Below are 19,814 nucleotides of genomic sequence, written 5' to 3'. Positions count from 1 at the left end.
AAGTTTCAGGATACAAGATAAACATACAAAAATCAGTTGGATTTCTTTATACCAACAAAGAGAACTTCAAAGAGGAAATCAGCAAATCAATACCATTTAAAATAGCCTCCAAGAAGATAAAATACTTAGGAATAAATCTAACCAGAGACATAAAAGACCTATACAATGAAAACAAGACACTACTGCAAGAAACCAAAAGAGACCTGTATAAATGGAAAAACTTGCTCATGGATAGGAAGACTCAAGCCACTGAAGTCTCTGATTTAGTTTAGAAAAAAATCCAGCTAATCCTTTCACTGAAAAATTTTTTGACAACTTCTTTCCTTCCTCTTCCTAATTGTTTCTTTCTTCTCCAGCATTTCTTTCGTCTTCAAAATCCATTAAGTCCTGATCTGTCAATTTCCCTTCTTCATGATCTATGAGCTGTTCCACATTGGCAATATCAAGTTCTAAATTCAGCGTTCTTGCTATATGGACAATTTTTCCACTGATCTCTTTCGTCATATCATCCTGATCAAATCCTTGGAGTGTGTTCACGTAACTCAGAATTTTTTCTACATCCCCTGTATGCATTTTCCTGTAACTTCCTCCCAGAAAGATGCAATGTTCTGGATACACTGGAGAATATTATAATTCTTCCAGAAATTTCATAGTACTACTGTACCTCCATCCGCTTTAGGTATTGCCTGAGGAAACGTAGTCCATAGGTAGTATGCCTTGAAAGTGGTGATTGCACCTTGATCCATAGGCTGAATCACAGCTGTCGTAGTGGGAGGTAAAGACATCACTGTCACATCTTGATTTAGATCACCTATGTAAGGACGTCCTGGGGCATGATCAAGTAGCGGCTGTTGGGTATGTGCAGTTCAATTGTTATATATCGTTAGAATTGAACACTGCCCAACTTTCTATCCACTATGACTCCTGACTCTGACACTGACACCTACTTCATTGTGGAGCAGGCCATATCTTGCTATATAGCAGTGTTTGAAATGTAAATCATAACACTGAACATCTGTAAATGAGTAATTTCTTTTATAAAGATTAGCACAAAGCTGGTTCCTATGAGGCAGAGGTTGAAGGTGTCCTAAATGTCCAACTTTTTCAAGGTGCTGTACCACTCCATCATCTCTAACATCAACTACTCCCTCTCCTCTCAGTACCCTCCCTCCTGCCTTTGGGTTCCCTAATTTGCCGCAATGTCTCACAGAACTCATGAACTTAGCTGTGTAAAGAAAATGGCTCACACAGTTGTGGAGGCTGGCAAGTCCCAAATTCATAGGTCATGCATAGGCTTCTCTCGACCCACATGGCTACAGGGGCTGATGAACCAAAATAGGCAGTTCAGATCACAGGCTGCTGGCTCACAAGGCTGCGGAAGCTGGTGAATCAGGTCACATGATAGGCCACCAGCGCAAGGGGCTGTGGAGGATGGCGAATCCCAGAATCGGCAGGTCAGACAGCAGACTTCTGGGGAGGTCAAATGATCACAGACCGGACATGGGATCCAGACGCAGAGAGAGAGCCTCGCCAGAACACACACATGTATCTTAGATGCAGGCCATGTCTCAGCGAAAGGAGTAACTTTATTAAGGGTGGGGCTTGAGTCACACCCTCCTGCAAGTCTGTGACCCAAGACACACCCTACACCAATCCTGCCTCATCAACATGCAGAAGTCAGGATCCACAACACAGAAAATGGAGGACAACCATACAGTACTGGGAATCATGGCCTAGCCAAGTCGACACATAACCCCAACCATCACAGGTTCCATATACCTTATTTGCATAGTCCCACTCAATCATTGTGTGTGAGTCACAAAGAGCATGGCTAGAAGGGCCATATTAAGCAATTCATTGGACTACAACCTGCAAGTGAACGTCTGAGGATGATAACATCAACAAATTAAATTACGTGCTGCGATACTGTACGTAGTACATATTACTAACAATAGAATGTACAAAAAAGACAGTCATAAGTTCGGTTTTTCACAACTGGAGTATGTCGTAAGTCGAGGACTACCTGTATATATTTTACAATGAAACTGTAACAGCCCAGGCTCAGGCTCATTTTCATGAACCCACTCAATATGGATGGAGGCTCAGGGTTTTCCATAGCTGCTATCTCCAGAGATAGGCAGGCTTTGAGAGTCAGGGGGAGAATGTCACGGTGGGTCCCAGTGGGATTTTCATGATGGAGAGCAGCACAGCTGGGATTTGAACACAGAACAGTTGGATTCTAAAGCTTTTGCCTCCTTGGCTATATTGCACTGCTTCTTACAGAACAATGTTTTAGTTATTTATTTTGAACATTTTAAAACTTTCATTTTGAAATAATTTCAGACTTGAAAAAACTTGCAAAAATAGTACAGAGTATTTTTGGAGACCCTTTACCTAGCTTTCCAAAATATTAACATCCTTCATAAACACAGCAAAACTAGGAAATTAACATTCACACAGTACTATTCACTAATCTACAGTCTTTGTCTACATTTTGCCAATTGTCCCACAAATGTTCTTTTTCTAGAGCAAGATCTCATCCAGGATCCTAACTTAGCAAGTGTTTTAAAAATAGAGAGCTTTTATGGGTTTCTGGTTGCAGGTGGCCCCTAACCTTCAAGGGTCTGCCAGATTAATTTCTGAGTAAGCATCACACCTTACTCCTCCCTCAGGATGGCTGGGATTACCTCACAAAGCTCCTCTGAGGTCACACCAAGGTAGCAAGAGCTAGTGCCAGGGCATGCAGGTACAGTGGGATCCAGCAGGCAGGAAAGTGTGGTGAGGAGGCTGCGGGTGAATAGGGGAAACTGTCTCTGGAGGAAGCACAAGGACCAGCTGATGGATTAGTTAGACAATTGCAACGTGAGGCAGGTGAGTTGAATGTCCCATCCCTGTTCATTCCCTGATTCCCTAAACCTCAGTTCAGATCTTACCTTCCCCACGGGCTCCTCCTGGGTCCCACAGTGGCTCCCCTTTGTCACACCAGATCTTAGTGCCTGGCCCTGTGAAGGCCTCCTGGTGGCTTTCTTCCCTGGCAGGTGCGCGGGCAGGGATCACAAAGAACTGGATGGGCAAGGCTAGAGAGTGGGCTAGGAAGCCAGCCAGGAAGCCTGGGGTGGCCTGCCCTCCCATGACCCTGTGGGCAGGGCCTCAGGAGACCAGGTTAAGGCTTAAATTTCTGTTTAAATGCAGGCAGGCCGTTTCCTGGGAAAGCCTGTGTGGACATTGGCTACTGTGGAGAGAGGGCAAGCCGTACCTGGCACCTCCGCACCCTGGAAGGTGCAGCTGGGTAGGAGGCTCCTGAGGCTACGGAGATGAGGGCTGAAGGCTGGAGGAACCCACTGCTGCTACTGGTGGCCCTGGTCCTGGCAGCCAAGCTGGGCCATTTCCAAAGGTGGGAGGGCTTTGTGGAGAAGCCCATGAGCAAGGAAAACATGAATGGAACGCTCAATTTCTTAATTCAGAGCTACAACAATGTCAGCAATGACACCTACTTATTTCGAGTCCACAAGCTACTTCGAACTCAGATGCAGGTGTGTGCCTCAATTTCCCGGTTTGTGCCCACTTGGACACACAGGGTTCCCAGTATGGTCCCAGGGAGTACCGAGTGGGGAGAAGCATAGCTTGGAGCAGGCACAGTGTAGAGTTTTGCAGACCCCAGAGTTGCTTTAGCCATGCTTCCTAAACGCTGGTCCAAAGACTGGAGTGAAATCCTAGCTGAGTTGCTATTAGTCTGAAGCAAAAATGTCCACTGAGGTTTGCCTTCTTTTGAAGATGCCACAGTGACAGCAACTGAGGACGGTTTTGCCTCCTTTCAAGGTCTTATTTGGCAAAGTACAAACATTAATTCCCTTAGGCTAGCTCCCTCCAACAATATGTTTTTTTTCAAAGTACAGGTTTGTAACATCTAAGACTGGGTTTTCTAACTGTTCTGTGGAAATCTGGAATGACATAGGGGTTCTTTTCTGGAGGAGGGGAGAGCTTTCCCCAGGTCACCTCCCCTCTTCTTTGTATAATGCTTATTATGTACACATTTTCTCTGGAATACATTAACTGAAGGGTAAGAGAGGAAAGAAAAAGTGTTTGAAAAGCACTTTTATTGGTCCAACCACCCCTCAAGATCAGATAGTAAATTATACATTGAGCCAATTCTGATCCATGGCTACACCAGTGTGCAGAGCAAAACTGTGCTCCATAGGGTTTTCGATGGCTGTAATCTTAGGCAAGTAGATCACCAGGCCTTTCTTCTGCAGTGCTGCTGGGTGGATTCGAACCACCAACCTTTTGGTTAGTAGCCCAGCACAAACTGTTTGCACCACTCAGATTTAGTTAGTGCAGAGGCAATAATACATCTGAGTTTAGTTAGCTGGATTTGGGGAAAATAATAATTGAATAGGGAGAAAGGGCTCTAGGCAGAGAGAAAAGCAGCTGGAACAGGAGAAACCAGCAGGGGGTGGGGGCAAAGAGGAGCAGGTGGTGTAACAGCATGCAGACATTCTCAGTGTCCCACACTCAAACAGTTATGCACTTTTGCCGCAAGATGGCGGTCTTGCTCATCATCAGGGCCAAGAACACTGAAGCGACTTGGCTGCAAAGTGGCGGCCATTGATCAAAGGGCTTGCAGAGGCTGGCTTGTTCTCTTTGATTAGTCTTCCTGGGGAAAAATCTGAGTATCCTAGGAGGCCTGTCTTGTGAAATCAATCCACGACCATGAACAGTTAATTGTAAAAGGATTATGAGCAAATGTTGACGCCATTCAGGTTGATGAGTGGACAGAACAGGTCTCCCCTTGGTAGCCTCTGGGCACCCCCATACCTACTGCAGCATGACTGTGTAGGTCCTAATACCTCACAGAGGTGTGCAGGAGGCGGGCATGGCGTGTGCCGGTGCTTAGGCTGCAGCCCCTTCTGGATTAGACGCCAGCTGCTCCTGATTGTGGGATCTTGGGCAAGTGCCATCCACACTCTCCAGGCCTGTTTCCTCACCTGCAAAGTAGGGGGACTGAGAGTGAAGTACTTAGCACAGAGCTGACATATAGTTATACTTGTGGAAATGTTTGCAGTTGTTATGATTATTCCCATTATTATTCAACAATCAAGTCTAATAATGAATAAGGAAGCACTTTGCACACCATAATGCTAGTTAAATTTATGACCAGTGTTTTAGTTTCTTCATACGTACAGGGTGGCCCGAAGGTTAAATTAGATACTCAGTGTGAAAGCGCCTGGTATGAGCGAGCCCGGCAAGAGACCACCTCCCGGGTGGCACTGCTGTTTGATGACAGCGCATTTACCTGGGGTGGGGGGTGGGGTGGGGGCTCCACCCCAGTTCCTTCCAGCTCATGCTGGGATGAGGATCTCTGTGCTGCCTGCAGGCCTAACTCCCCTATGCCCTCTCCTGAAGTTTTCTGAGGGTGCCTTCCTCCTGAGGATGGTGTGAGCACTCTCCGCCTCTATTGCCACCCCGGAGGAGAGTACCAGTCCATCTTATTTATTTTGACTAATGATGTTTAGAAGCTCTGGTGGTGTACTGGTTAAGAGCTACAGCTGCTAACCAAAAGCGGTTCAAATCCACCGGGCGCTCCTTGGAAAACCCTATGGGGCTGTTCTACCCTGTCCTATAGGGACGCTATGAGTTGGAATTGACTCGACGGCAATGGGTTTTTTTTTTAATGACCTTTGAACAAGAGCGCAGGGAAGTTTCAGAACGTCTCACCTCACCAGTGCAGAACTCTGCAAACTGCAAAGTGACTCAGGGAATTCAGTGAGGTTTCCAACAGGCAACATTGACTACGAAACTATCTGTTAGAGTTTTGTTTATGGGTGTGGGGCATCCCTGTCCACAGAGGGGTTTCACAGCCTTATACTTGGACGGGAATAAAAGAAGATAATTACAAGCACAGGAAATAGCCCTTGTGCACTCTCCATGCTTCCCATTTTCACCACACTCCCTCCTTCATTCCACGCAGACCTTGTGAGTCCACACAGACCTTGTGAGTCCACACACACCTTGTGAGTAAATAGGCATTTTTCTCCCCATTTTCTGGATGAGGAAACCGAGACTCAGTCAGGTGGAGGACTTGTCCAAGATGACAGACTGGCAGGAGACACAGGTGGAACTCGAGTCCAGTTCTTCTGTCTTCTGTTCTGTCACTATTCCAGCTCCATAGTTGCTTTAGAGTACTAATCACATCACTGATAGCTAATCTTTGTTGACTCCTAACAATTTTCCAGACATGCTGTTGAATTGTTTTTATTCATGTTTTCGTTTAACCCATGTAACAACTGCATGAGCAGGCACCGTGACTATCTGTACTCTGTAAGTGAAGAAACTGAGGCCACTAAGGAACGTGCCCAAGGTCACAGTTAGTAAATGGGGAACTCAGACTCCAAATCAAGCAGATTCAAAAGCTCATGTTTTGAGCTGCATTGCTAAACTGCTTTCTGTCAAGTTGGTTGGGAAGGAGAGAGAGAAGAAATGAGGAAGGGGTGCCAGGAGAGCCCAGGAGTAAGGTTCTGGCGGTGTACATTATGACGAGTATGTGTGCAGACCTGGGAGTGGCCTGTGGTTGCCAGGCCACCAAGCCTAGCGGGTCGTTTCCTTTGTCCTGAGGATGGATGGGAAGCAAGTGAGAAGTCACCTGGGGCTGCAGTAGCAAACCCAGTCAAGAGCACAGGGGTGGGGACCAGGTTTGGTTGTCTTTTGCATCCTCCTGCCGAGAGGGGAGGAGGAAGATGTGTCTTTGACAGGGGAGCTCTGGGATGGAACTGAGGCTCCAGGGGCTTCTGTCTCAGTCCCAGCACGCCTGGAGAGGCTCAGCAACCTGATGCTTGGAGTCAAACTAACTGTGGAGTTGCTTCCTGGTAGCTGACGACCGGAGTGGAGTATATGGTAACTGTGAAGATCAGCAGGACCAAATGCAAGAGGCAAAGCATGGGAAATCATTCCTGTCCCTTTCAAAGCAAGAAAAAGCTAAAAAAGGTATGTGGTGGGATCATCTGAGAAGGAACTCATGATCAAATAGGGGAACATTTTAAAACTTAAATTAGAAAAAAAAAGCTCATTGGGCATTGTCAACTTCTTAGCAGTGTGGATTGGGGGCAGGGTCAGGCACAGCCCCGGGGGCCACCTGGTATCACCCGAGGTCCCTGGGGGGAGGAAGGCAGGGATCTTTAATTGGGCTGTCTGGCCATGCTGCAATTACACAGGCCTCCCTCCGCCAGCTGAGGGAAGACCAGGACTTTGAGTAACCTGGACTCCTTTGCCCGACCAGCACTACCCTCCTTCCCCTTCTAGGCCACACCTCCCGCCCTTCCAGGGGACGTAGTTTTTCCTCTTCTTTGGAGCCCTAGTTCAGGTCTCTGAGGAGTGTCCAGTTTCCTCCTCCTCTTCCGACTCCGGCCTCCCCTTCCTGGTCTTCCTGGTACCTCTTGACGGCACCCTCACATGGGCTGGCAGTGCCTGGGGTGTAGGACTGGGGCGTGGTGCCACTGCCCCTTCATAGTCTGGCCGGGTCTCTGGCCCTGGGTCCGGTGAGGTCTCTGACTCCAGGTGTGCCTGCTGCATGGCCTCGGGTGGTGACAGTCCTGCCCCCACCATGTGACATGTGCATCTCCTCCCCAGCTGCCCACCTGCTCCAGCAGTAGCTCCCCATTACCCTGGGGTAGCCTGCAGGGGCAGAATATTTTTGTTTGCCTTCGAAAAATATTTCCCCAAAAGCTGACTATTCTCTTTCTCCTTCCACAGAGTTTCATTTGTGATTTTTTGGTATACACTGTGCCCTGGATGAACTATTACCAGCTCTGGAACAATTCCTGTCTTGAAGGCTAAGCAAGTTAGTGCAAAGACCTTCAATTACAACCTTAGACCAGCTTGTTGTACGCTTTCTATTATAACATTCTAAAAAGATCTTATCTCCCTCATTGGAGTCTTGCTACACACCTCCCCGGAAACTCACACACACATACGTACACACAAATGCACACATACCACACCACACCTACACACACACACATATACACACATACCAACACACTTGCACACATGTACACACATGTACTCTTACATCACACACTCACATGTCCACACGCTCACACACACATTTGATGACTTTTCGGGGCTTGATGCAATTTGAGCAGAAGGACCCCATAATTTTCTACTTTAGTTGATCTGGACTTGGGTACACCGCTGGCCTCTGACCTGAACTAGGTAGGGCCTGTTTCTTTCCCATGCAGACACAACACTGTGACTCATACATTCTCTTCAAGTATTGTTGTTAGGCGCTGTTGAGTCACTTCTGACTCATAGTGACCCTATGTACAACAGAAAGAAACACTGCCCAGTCTTGCGCCGTTCTCACAATCATTGTTATACTTGAGCCCATTGTTGTAGCAACTGTGTCAATCCATCTTGTTGAGGGGTGTTTTTGTTGACCCTCTGCTTTACCAAGCATGATGTCCTTCTCCAGGGACTGGTCCCTCCTGATAACATGTCTAAAGTATGTGAGATGAAGTCTTGCCATCCTTGCTTCTAAGAAGCATTCTGGCTGTACTTCTTCCAAGACAGATTTGTTCGTTCTTTTGGCAGTCCATGGTATATTCAATATTCTTCGCCAACACGATAATTCAAAGGTGTCAATTCTTCTTCTGTCTTCCTTATTCATTGTCCAGCTTTCACATGCATATGAGGCAATTGAAAACACCATAGCTTGGGTCAGGTGCAGCTTAGTCTTCAAAGTTACATCTTTGCTTTTTAATGCTTTTAAAAGGTCTTTTGCAGCAGATTTGCCCAATGCAATGCATTGTTTGATTTCTGGACTGCTGCTTCTGTGGGTGTTGGTTGTGGATCCCAGTAAAATGAAACCCTTGACAAAACTTCAATCTTTTCTCCATTTATCATGATGTTGCTTATTGGTGCAGTTGTGAGAATTTTTGTTTTCTTTATGTTGAGGTGTAATCTGCACTGAAGGCTGTAGTCTTTGATCTTCATCAGTAAGTGCTTCAAGTCCTCTTCACTTTCAGCAAGCAAGTTGTGTCATCTGCAGATGACACAACCTGAGAGTATAAGGGGTCCTCAAAACCAAACCCAGTTTGGAGATTCACGACATTCGTTTTTACAGCTAAGATTTATTGCAGCAAAAGAACACAAAGCAAAATCAGCAAAGAGAAAAGGTGCACAGAGTGAAGTATGGAGGAAGCCAGGAATAAGCTTCCAAGAGTCCGCTCCCGGTGGAGACACACAGTGTGACGTGTTGTCAACTGGTGAAGCTCATCAGAGACTCGGCACTCGAGGCTGGTCATGTAGACACCCTCTGCCTGGCTCATATCCAGATTACAGACCCTCAGAAGAAAAGCAAGTGTTCAGCATAAACCACATTGTTTGTACAAACAGTTTAGGCACAGTGTACCACTGTTACAATTTTGAGAACATTTTATATCAGTACAGGAACTGTTTACCATTTGAATTCCCAGATTCCAGCCAAGGCCAGCCTTGCAGATGGGCCCATCCCAGGACAGCAGCCGCCTCTGGCCTACTGTGTCACTCTCCTTTGTACTGTGAGTTATTGAGCCTCCTATTGCTCTCTGCTGGAGAGGAGGCCTGTGGCTCCTGCCCTCACGTGATTCATAGCTGAGCAGAAAAGGTGAGCACTAGATCAGACATGGGGAGAGGAAGCAGGCTGCTATATTAGTAGCAGATGAAGTAGACTTCAGAGCAAAGAAAATGACCAGGGACAGAGAGGGATATTATATAATGATACAGCCACTCTGGAAAACACTGCGGCAGTTTCTTAAAAAAAACTAAACATACACTTCACCACATGACCCAGCAATCTCACTTGCGGGTGTTTATCACAGGGAAATGAAAACTTATGTCCATGCAAAACCTGCACACAATTCTTCATAGAGGCTTTATTTGTAATAGCCCAAAATTGAAAACAACATGTCCCACAATAGGTGAGGAGTTAAACTCTGGTGCATCTATACTGTGGGATACCACTCAGCAATAAAAAGGAACAAACTATTGATACATGCAAAACCTGGATGGATCTCCAGGGCATTATGGCCAATCACAAAATGTATGACTCCATATAACATTCTCAAATGGGAAATATTATAGAGATGGAAAACAAATTAGTGATTGCCAGGGGCAGATATGGGGTGGGGTGGGAAGCGGTTGGGTGTGACTATAAAGGGGCAGCGCAATGGAGATCTGTATGGTGATGGAATAGTTCTGTATCATGATTTGTTACACAAACCTACCTATGTGATAAAATGATGCAGAACTAGCCATACACATTGTTCCCATGCCAACTTCCTGGTGGTGATGCTTTTCTGTAGTTATATAAGACATAACCATTGTGGAAACTGGATTAGGGTATAGGAGACCTCTCTGTACTACCTTTGTAACTTCCTGTGAATCTATAATTATTTCAACATAAAAAATTAAAAAACAAAAACAAAAACCATTGGACTGAGAGATCCAATAGATTAATAGGCACAAATGTTCAACCTTCCCTTTTCTTCTCCTTCAAATCACAATAACTTCCTCAAAGAAAAAATAGTTAAAATGCCAGAAGAGTGTTGAATGCTGATTAATAGTATGTATCTACTACAGTTTGTCCCCAACTTATGATATATTTAAGTTACGACAAACCTCACTTATGACCATCTGGTTGGTTTTTTTTTTTTGTACATATTATCGTTAATAATACGTACTACATGTAATGTTGCAGTGCGTGAAAGGACCATATAGGCAACTCTGAATAATTTTTTGACTAGAACCACCATCCTCATTCCTAGGGATAATCCAGATGATTCAGAACCTTCCACAAGTGGAGGTATTACCGCAACTGACAAAATGCCAACGTCATCCATTTTTTTAAGGACGTATATTTTTTTTATATGTGTATGTATTAAAATATATCTGTAAGTTTATATGTAATGTTTCCAACCCTCGAAGACAAAGATCAGATTTATAAAGATACTGATAATAAAAGGCAATAGTAATGAAAACTAAAAAAAAAAAAGAGGTATTCCACTTACATCAGAACTGACTTACGACGGAGTCGTCAGAACAGAACCTCGTCAAGTCAGAGACTACCTGTACTGCCTGTATTCCCACCAAGAGTTAACATTTATTTGAGTACCTGCTTTGTGCTAAGCACTGTGTTGAGCAACTTACATGCATTATCATCATCAATCCTTATAACTAACCCAGGAAGTCAGTATTGTTGTCATCAGTTAAAGACGGAGGAACTGTAGGGTAGCACTTGCACAGATGGTTGGTGGAGGGGAATCCCACCTGAGCCCCACCTGAAATAGGGTCCTGAGCACACCAAAACCTCGGTAGGGAGAGTAGAAGCCACAGAAAAAAAGTTATTTCACAGCTGCCAGCCATCACTTTCCATCTCAGTTCACTGTTCACAGCATAAGGAGTATCTGGATAGTGCTCTGCCTGTCTCTTCTCAGGTCTTCCCCTTTCTGTGCACACCAGCTTACTTCCGAATACCAGCACCTACACCCTCTGCTGAGGGCACTCTCTGGCCTTTGCTCTGCTCTGGCACCACCCAGGCAAGGAATTCCAGGGTATAATGCCTCCTAAGGAGATGCCGTCAGCCGATAACTGACTGGAGCTGTTGGATAAACACCCCAACTGCCTCTCTCCTCAGGTATATGCTGTGTGTGTGTATGTGTGTATGTGTGTGTATGCATGCATGTGGGGGGTGTGTGTGTGTCTGTATTGTCCTTAGAGTTCCCCAGTGGCGTTAAACCCCAGGGCTTTTACCTGAGCTCCTGGGGACGAGATTTTCTTCTCCTACTGGACGTGAAGGATGACAGATGTGGCCCAGTGAGCTGCTGGCAACCACCTTGAGACCACATGGAAGAAGTGGGTGAGAGATGACCTGGTGATATTGTTTAAAATCCTGAATCAAGCTGTTGGGGTGTGGGGGTGCTTATTCCCCACTGCTGATGCTGCCATCCATGAAAGTGAGCTCCTTTAACATAGCGTTCCTGGCCTCTCGTCATCCTCAGCCATTCATCTCCTGGAGGACTTAAATTTGATTGGTATAGTTGGGAAGAATAAACTGGGCATTGCAGCCCAGGTCCTGTTCCTTCCTGCTGGGGGCACATATTTTCCTTTGCTCCTCCTGGAGGGTAATCCCTTGGTGCAGAAACCTGCCCTGGTCCAATATTGCTGGTGCGTGGGTATGTAAATCTGATTCTTGGGTTTGGTATTAGAAAGTGCACTTGCCTGCAAACATAAGGCACATCTCTCAGCCTAGTCTTCATCAGTAACAAAGGCCCACATCCCTCGGAATTCTTTGCATTATTTCTCATTTCAGCTTTTAGTCAAGGAAGGGGGTACTCTTTACTGGGCCCCCTAAGGGATGCATTATGGGCCATACTTGCAAATATCTCTTGGCTAAGTTACTTTGAGCCTCTTCCCTTCTCCCTTTTCTCTTTGTCTTCTTATTTAAAAATCTGACTTATCCTACTTGATATGAGGAAGGGGCTAAAGTTCTGCTAACATGCAGGTGTAGGTTATAAGTCCAAGAATTATTCATGTCACCTCATTTGGACTTCAAAACTGCCCTGGCCCAGAGGAACTTCAGAGTAAATCTTAAGAAAAATAAATTATTATTTGAAAAAAAAAAAAGGATGGAATCAAACCCATGAAGAACCTTATGAGAAGAACAGGTCGAAGACATTTATTGTCTACACTCCATGTGGTCTGCTTACCGCAGGGCCCTCTCAAACATAGTGGCCACAGGTGTTCGCTCCAGGACACCTAGGCATCGGTGCAGTTTCTGCTCAGAATTTTGTACTTTTCAAACCAAGGTATGACAAACACCGAGAAGAAGCACTTGATTTGCTAAACAAAACAAAACAAAACAAAACAAAACACCTCAATAAAAACAATATTTAAAAGAGAGAAGGTACATTTAAAAGTGAAAGAAGACATCAACACCTCACCACCCTTCAATTCAGATTTGACTTGATCTTTATTTTGATTTAAGTCACCTGATAGTCAAATCTATGGGATTGTCCCAGAAAATGTCTTTCTGTTCATGGTTAGATTTGGAGAGCAGAAATAAAGTGTCCGCCCATCCCATATTCACCATGGAAACTATTGATTCTTTTCTCCTTCTTCATCTTTACTCATGTGTTCTTTTCTTCACAATTTTACTTTCTCTGCGTCTACTGGATCCATCCTTCCATCCATTCTTTCAAAAATCCATCCATTCACCCATCAAGCTTCCATTTATTCACCCATCTAGCCTTCCAAAAATCCGTCCATTCACACATCCATCCATGCATCTGTGCATCCATCCATCCATCCATCCATCCATCCACTTTTCTTTCCTTTCCTTTCCTTCCTCCATCTATCCGTTGCATTCTCTGTCTCTTTTCCCTATTCTCTCCCAATATTTTCCTCATTGCTTTTTTCCCATAATAAAAAATCAATACTTTTAAACATATTTTGCATATTATCCATTAGCACTTCTTAATGTTATTTCTAAAGGACTCTGAGATGTTTACCTGTCTGATTTTGTTTTCCTGCTCTTCATTTGAAACCTCCGGGTGGGGGTGGGAAGCTTAAGTATTTACATTTCTCTTAAGGTAAGAAACAATACTAACACCACCAATTCAACCTCCTAAGTCAATAAATTCCTTTGATTTTAATTTACTGTGACCTTTAATTACTTTTTTCAGAGACTTAATGATCTTATCCAGGGAAGAACCAAAAAGGCTCACCTTGCCAGATTTTAAGGAATCATCTACGCAGAGAGTAAGGAGGGAGCCTGTGGATGGTCATGGCTTTGTGTTGGGAAGACCCAGGCCATTAGCACTAGGGTGACTATATACATAAACTAAACCAGAGCACATTGTAAGCAAAAGAAGATGAGATCAATGAAGACACTAAAAAGCTGGGCATAAATCAGTAGTATTCCAGGCAAGGTGGAACATATGTCACCCTAGTTTGTATTTGTTTAGGTAAAGTGAAGTGACTTGCAGGGCTGCTAGGATCTTAGACCTCCAAAAGCCCCTTCTGCATGTGGTAACTGCTCTGACTGCGCACACGGCAGTGGTACTGGTGGGGGCGAGGTTCTGGCAAGCCCCCCTCTAAGTGTCGACTCTTGGGTGGGAATGAAACAGGTAGGGGACTAGGCTACATTGGGGAGGGGCTCCTCAGCAGATCACACACATGTGCATTTGCCTCTGTATCCCCACCAGCAGTTGGATGATTTCTGAACTCATTTTCTCATCTCCTCCTTTTCCTGCAGTCACTGCTAGATGGAAGGAACAGAGGGCAGGAGTCCAGGGTTGTCTATCCCAGCCAGGCTGATGTTCAGATATTCAACTGGGCACACCAGAGCAGTTACGCTGGCTGTCCCTTTGCAACTCAGTCACCTCAGCTCCTCCTTCTAATCTTTCCTCCTCACAATCCTTCCAGCAATAAAACAGCAATGCCGCTGGGCAGAGCCTCGGTCAGTCTCACTTTCACCTTCACTTTTCCTCTTCAAGGAAGGAGTTGTATACAACTATCTACACATTTGTTTCAAGTGGAGCTTCAAAAATCCCTTATAATTCTACCCCACCTCATCCTAGAACCACAGAAAAATCCACTGAAAAAAATGAGTTATTTTTAAGTTGGTGTTCTTTCCCCATTACCTTGTAAAGCTCTCCTTCCTGAAATTTACAGTTTGTGGTCTCTAACTTTTGACACGTGGTCCGTCGCATCTCAACTTCAATGTGATACTCCTTGTGGTCAGTAATCTGCAGAGAGCAAGGACAAGGGGCCAAAACATGCCTTCTTTCCCCTTCCCTGCAGCTCTTGGTAATGGGGTCATTTATGTGCCACACAATGGCAATGGATCAACCCAGAATGGATGGTGGGCTTCTTTCTCCTGTTCTATCTGATGAACCTGCCTCCTTTTGTCTTCTGAGGAGAATTAACCAGAAATCACCAGAAACCAGATCTTTCTCCACGGGCAAAGCCACCTGTTGGATAACATGAGTGACAACTGTTTTGGGCAGGGGTTGGTAAAGGTCAGATAGTAAATATTTTAGGGTTTGTGGGCCAGTTTCTGTCCCAACTAGTGTACTGCACTGGTATGCCGCTGAACATCTCCACACCAGCCAGGACAGGCAATCATACTATAACTCTGCTGTTGTAGCGTGAAAGCAGCTTGAGACAGTATACACAAATGTGCGTGGCAGGGTTCCAATGACACTATTTATAAAAGTAGGCAGCAGGCAGATTTGGCCCCTGGGCCTTAATTTGTTGACCCTTGGTCTTGGGTATCATTTAAGTGTCCTCATCCATTCTAGTGAATTTCTTTCTCTTAAAATGCCCACTTCAACCTAAGTGAGGTTGAACGTCCCTTGAGTGGAATGCCCCCCAGTGTCCGCCACCCTGTTGGGAGCAGTGTGGTCGGGTTATACATACCTGCTGCTTGATGTTGAGGATTCGGATGACCCGGAAGTTGTACAAGTCCTTATTCTCTTGGTTGAACTTGCTGATCATGAACTGTATTGTGTCCTCCACGTAGGGTTCTCTTATGGACACTTCTTCGACTTTCAAGAAGGTTTTTTTTCTTCCTTGGTTGGTGAGGGCCACCAGGGCCACCAGGGTGGCAAGCAGGAGCCGCAGGGCCTGCCAGGCTCTTGCCATGGCCTCTTCGCCCTCCCAGGGGCTGGTTCTCCTTGTGCGGTGCACCCGCAGCTCTCCCTGCTTCCCTCCCCCTCTTTATCTGCCACTGCCCACCTGGGAAGAGAGCAGGGGACTGGCTGATGATTGGCAAGTACAAGTCCGTGTCTTATGTGCACGCATGCACACACACACTCAGACACTCACTCACACATGCCTTTCTTCTCTTTGGGGGGTGGCTACATTCACAACACACTCCCTCCTGCTACCCCAGCATCGTCTTGGTGTCTCTGTTCACTGAGCTCACCTCAGCTGGGCCGTGGGAGTTCTGGAGGGACAGGAAGCAAGAGAGACGAGGGGGACGTCTTGATCTCAGGGAACTGGCGCATGAACCAGTGACCTTGGCTGCTGCCCGGCTGTGGCAGGGGAGGGAGAAGACCTACAAGCAGGGGCTGTTTGCAGAGGAAGCCCTCTCTCCCCTTACCTTGCTCCTGAAGACAATTTAGCTAAGAGCCTCCCCTAAATTTAGGACAAAGTAGCAGGGGGACCAGGTGAAAGGTATAAGAGATTCTTATTGCTGACTCCAATGACATTTGAGTGTGCAAAATTCTGAGTGAACTCAACTTGATTCATAGATGTTCTGGAGGAAGAAGAGGCAGAGAAGAAGCTGAGGTGGAGGCCACGGATCTGTGCTGTGAGACACAAAGCTTTCAGGCTGAAAACTCTTGCCTTATAGGGATAAGGCTTCACAGGACCCCCATACTTGGCTCCAGGTGAAGATGGAAGCATCATGGTGGGATTGGGATGAGCAGAGAGCTCTGCCTGGCACACTCAGAGCTTGGCTCTTGATTCAGTTTGTCATTGTTATAGTCTTTATATGTAGGCTTTTATGGTGCTGTTTGTGAAAATGCAATATAGAGGTGCATGTGGCGATGGTTTCCTGTGATATGGGAACACAAAGGAGGATTTAGGTGAGCATAGGTAAGAGGTGCGGGGAAGGGCCAGGAGGCTATTCCAAGTGTCATGGTTAGCCAGGTTTTACCACATGCCTTCTTGGGGCCAGCCAGAGGGCTGACATCAGGGAAACAAGGTGCTCTCTCCTAATATCCCCACAGCCCTCCCTCACAGACCCCACCCAACAATCATAGAACACCAAAACGTATAACCACACACAGACACACCACAACCACATGCATACCCACTCATGCAGACACCCACCTACACACACCCACTGAAACACACACACACACACATACACGCACACCTTCCCACATACAGACAAGCCCCCAACACATACCCACACTCACATAAACATGCAGACACCCACCTACACACACACACTGAAACACACACACATACACGCACACCTTCCCACATACAGACAAGCCCCCAACACATACCCACACTCACATAAACATGCAGACACACACCTACACACACACACTCACACACTGAAACACATGGACACACACACACACATAGAGACACACAGCTCTCCCGCCCATGCCTTCACAGGGGAAAGTCTCTTTGTACTCTTTCTAAACAACTAAGAGTAGAGTTTTACCAAAAGATCTTCCTCAGGCTGCCCGTTCAGCTGCTGCATTAGAAGTCCTCTCCTTTGGGCTAAGGGCAAGGCAGTCTGATGCTTGTGCCCTCAAATCCACACTCCCCTTTGAATTAGTCTCAGGAGAGAACCTTCTGCCTTTCTTCCCAGCCAAGAACACTCTACGAAGCAGGGGTGATGTTCAGGGAAGTGAGGCAGCCCCAGTGTGAGCTGCATCCACTTCATCGTCACTCTTGAAGCCCAGTAGAGCAGAAGGAGGGTCTGGGCATCGTTGTGGCAAGTGACGTTGCCAAAGGGCTCTGTCCAGGCTGCCTGTCTGTGATTCAAGGGCTCCCTCCATCTGTCTGGGAGCAAAATGGCAAAGTGGAAGAAGTAGGAGGTTGGGAGCCAGTTGGGCCTGGTGTGAGTGAACGTGGGCAACGGGGCATCTCGGCCACGTGCCTGAAAAGTGGAATGTCAATGCTCTCCTTGTTGGGTTGCTCTGACAATTAAGCAAGAACCAGCGGTGGAGGCTGCTCATTCTCTTCTCCTCAGTAGTAGAACCCATTTTTTATTTGCGCTTGTGGCTACCGCAATAAAGACTGTGTTCCCCATCCTTGCTTGCAGCTGGGTGTGACTACAAGGCCAAGATATAAATGGGATTGTTGATTAAGACTTATAGGAAATCTCTCAATAAAGAGCTGATTCAACGAGAGGAGTCACTTTTGCTCTATCTGCAGTTGGGAATGAGGACACGATGGCTGGAGCTCCAGTTGCCATTTTGGAACATGAGGTAGCCTGGAGGACGGAAGCCAGCTCTGAGGATAGGAGAGCAGAAAAATAGAAGAAGCCTGACACTTTGTGCTCTCATCATTTCTCAGAGTCACAATGCCAGCCCTATATTGCCATCCCAACTTCTGTATAGGAGAAAAGGAACTCTTCTGTGTTTAAGTCGCTGTATTTTTTTTATTGTGGTAAAATATGTATAAAAAAATATGCTGTTTTAATCATTTTTAAGTGTACAATTCAGTGACAGTAATTATATTCAAAATGTTTTGCAACATCACCACTATCTATTTCCAAAAGCTTTTCATCACCCCAAATAGAAACTCAGTACCCCTTAAGCAATAATCCCCCATTCCCTCCTCTCTCCAGAGTCTGGTAACCACTAATCTACATTTGTTTCTATGCATTTGTCTATTCTAGATATTTCAGATGAGCGGGATCATACAATACTTGTCCTTTGGGTCTGGCTTATTTCATTTAGCATAACGTTTTCAAGGTTCATCCATATTGTAGCATGTATCAGGGCTTCATTTCTCTTTATGACTGAATAATATTTCATTGTATGTATATATCTCCTTTTGTTTATCCATTCATCTGTTGATGGACACTTAGGTTGCTTCCACCCTTTGGCTACTACGAATAATGCTGTGATGAACATTAGTGTGCAAGTTACTTGTTTGAGTCTCTGCTTTCAATTCGTTTGGGTAGACACCTGGGAGTGGAATTGTTAGGTCATACTGGAAACCCTGGTGGTGTAGTGGTTAAGAGCTATGGCTGCTAACCAAAACGTCGGCAGTTTGAACCCACCAGGTGCTCCTTGGAAACTCTATGGGGCAGTTGTACTTTGTCCTATAGTGTCGCTATGAGTTGGAATCGACTTGATGGCAATGGGTTTTTGTTTTTTTTTTAATGGTAATTCTATGTTTAGCTTTTCTTAAAAAACTGTACTTTAGATAAAGGTTTACAAAACAACTAGCTTCTCGTTAAACAATTAGTACACATATTGTTTTATGACATTGGTTAACAACCCCATGACATGTCAATACTCTACCTTCTGGACCTTGGGTTCCCTGTTACCAGCTTTCCAGTCCCCTCTTGCCTTCTAGTCCTTGCCCCTGGGCTGGTGTGCCCCTTTAGCCTCGTTTTGTTTCATGGCCTGTCTAATCTTTGGATAAGGGTAAACCTCAGGAGTGACTTCATTACTGAGCTAAAAGGGTGTCCGGAGACCATACTCTCAGGTTTCTCCAGTCTCTGTCAGGCCAGTAAGTCTGGTCTTTTTTTGTGAGTTAGAATTTTGTTCTACATTTTTCTCCAGCATTTTCTGGACCCTCTATTGTGATCCCTGTCAGAGCAGTTGGTGGTGGTGGTCGGGCATCATCTAGTTGTACTGGACTCAGTCTGGTGGAGGCCATGGTAGCTGTGGTCTATTAGTCCTTTCGACTAATCTTTCCCTTGTGTCTTTGGTTTTCTTCATTCTCCCTTGCTCCCGAAGGGGTGAGCCAGTGGAGTATCTTAGATGGCTGCTCACAGGCTTTTAAGACCCCAGATGCTACTCTCCACAGTAGAATGAAGAACATTTTCTTTATAAACTATGTTATGCCAATTGAGCTAGATGTTCCCCAAGACCATGGTCCCCACAGCCCTCAGCCCAGTAATTCGGTCCCTCAGGGAGTTTGGATGTATCTGTGGAGCTTCCATGACCATGCCTTGTACAAGTTGTGCTGTCTATGTTTAGCTTTCTGAGGAATCATCAAACTTTTCCACAGTGGCTGTAGCATTTTACAACCCTACCAGTAATGCACAAGGGTTTCAATTTCTCCAAATCCTTGCC

The 19,814-nt window shown here is 45.6% G+C and overlaps 2 protein-coding genes across 2 annotated transcripts; one reads left to right on the top strand and one right to left on the bottom strand.

Annotated features, from left to right (window-relative positions):
• The first annotated feature begins 3,314 nt into the window (after positions 1–3,314).
• CSTL1 (cystatin like 1) lies at positions 3,315–7,830 on the top strand. The gene is made up of 3 exons (XM_004376477.1): positions 3,315–3,533; positions 6,868–6,981; positions 7,747–7,830. The coding sequence occupies exons 1-3, from the start codon at positions 3,315–3,317 to the stop codon at positions 7,828–7,830; spliced, it is 417 nt and encodes a 138-aa protein (XP_004376534.1).
• A 4,959-nt stretch (positions 7,831–12,789) lies between these two features.
• Positions 12,790–15,678, bottom strand: CST11 (cystatin 11). Its single transcript, XM_004376476.1, has 3 exons — positions 15,454–15,678; positions 14,676–14,780; positions 12,790–12,873 (listed from the first exon to the last, which is right to left on the bottom strand). The coding sequence occupies exons 1-3, from the start codon at positions 15,676–15,678 to the stop codon at positions 12,790–12,792; spliced, it is 414 nt and encodes a 137-aa protein (XP_004376533.1).
• Positions 15,679–19,814: the final 4,136 nt, after the last annotated feature.

This window comes from Trichechus manatus, unplaced genomic scaffold (assembly GCF_000243295.1).
Source record: "Trichechus manatus latirostris isolate Lorelei unplaced genomic scaffold, TriManLat1.0 scaffold00042, whole genome shotgun sequence".
Taxonomy (NCBI): domain Eukaryota; kingdom Metazoa; phylum Chordata; class Mammalia; order Sirenia; family Trichechidae; genus Trichechus; species Trichechus manatus.
The sequence above is the reverse complement of the archived record's forward strand: the minus strand, read 5'-3'. Positions and strand labels throughout refer to the sequence as shown.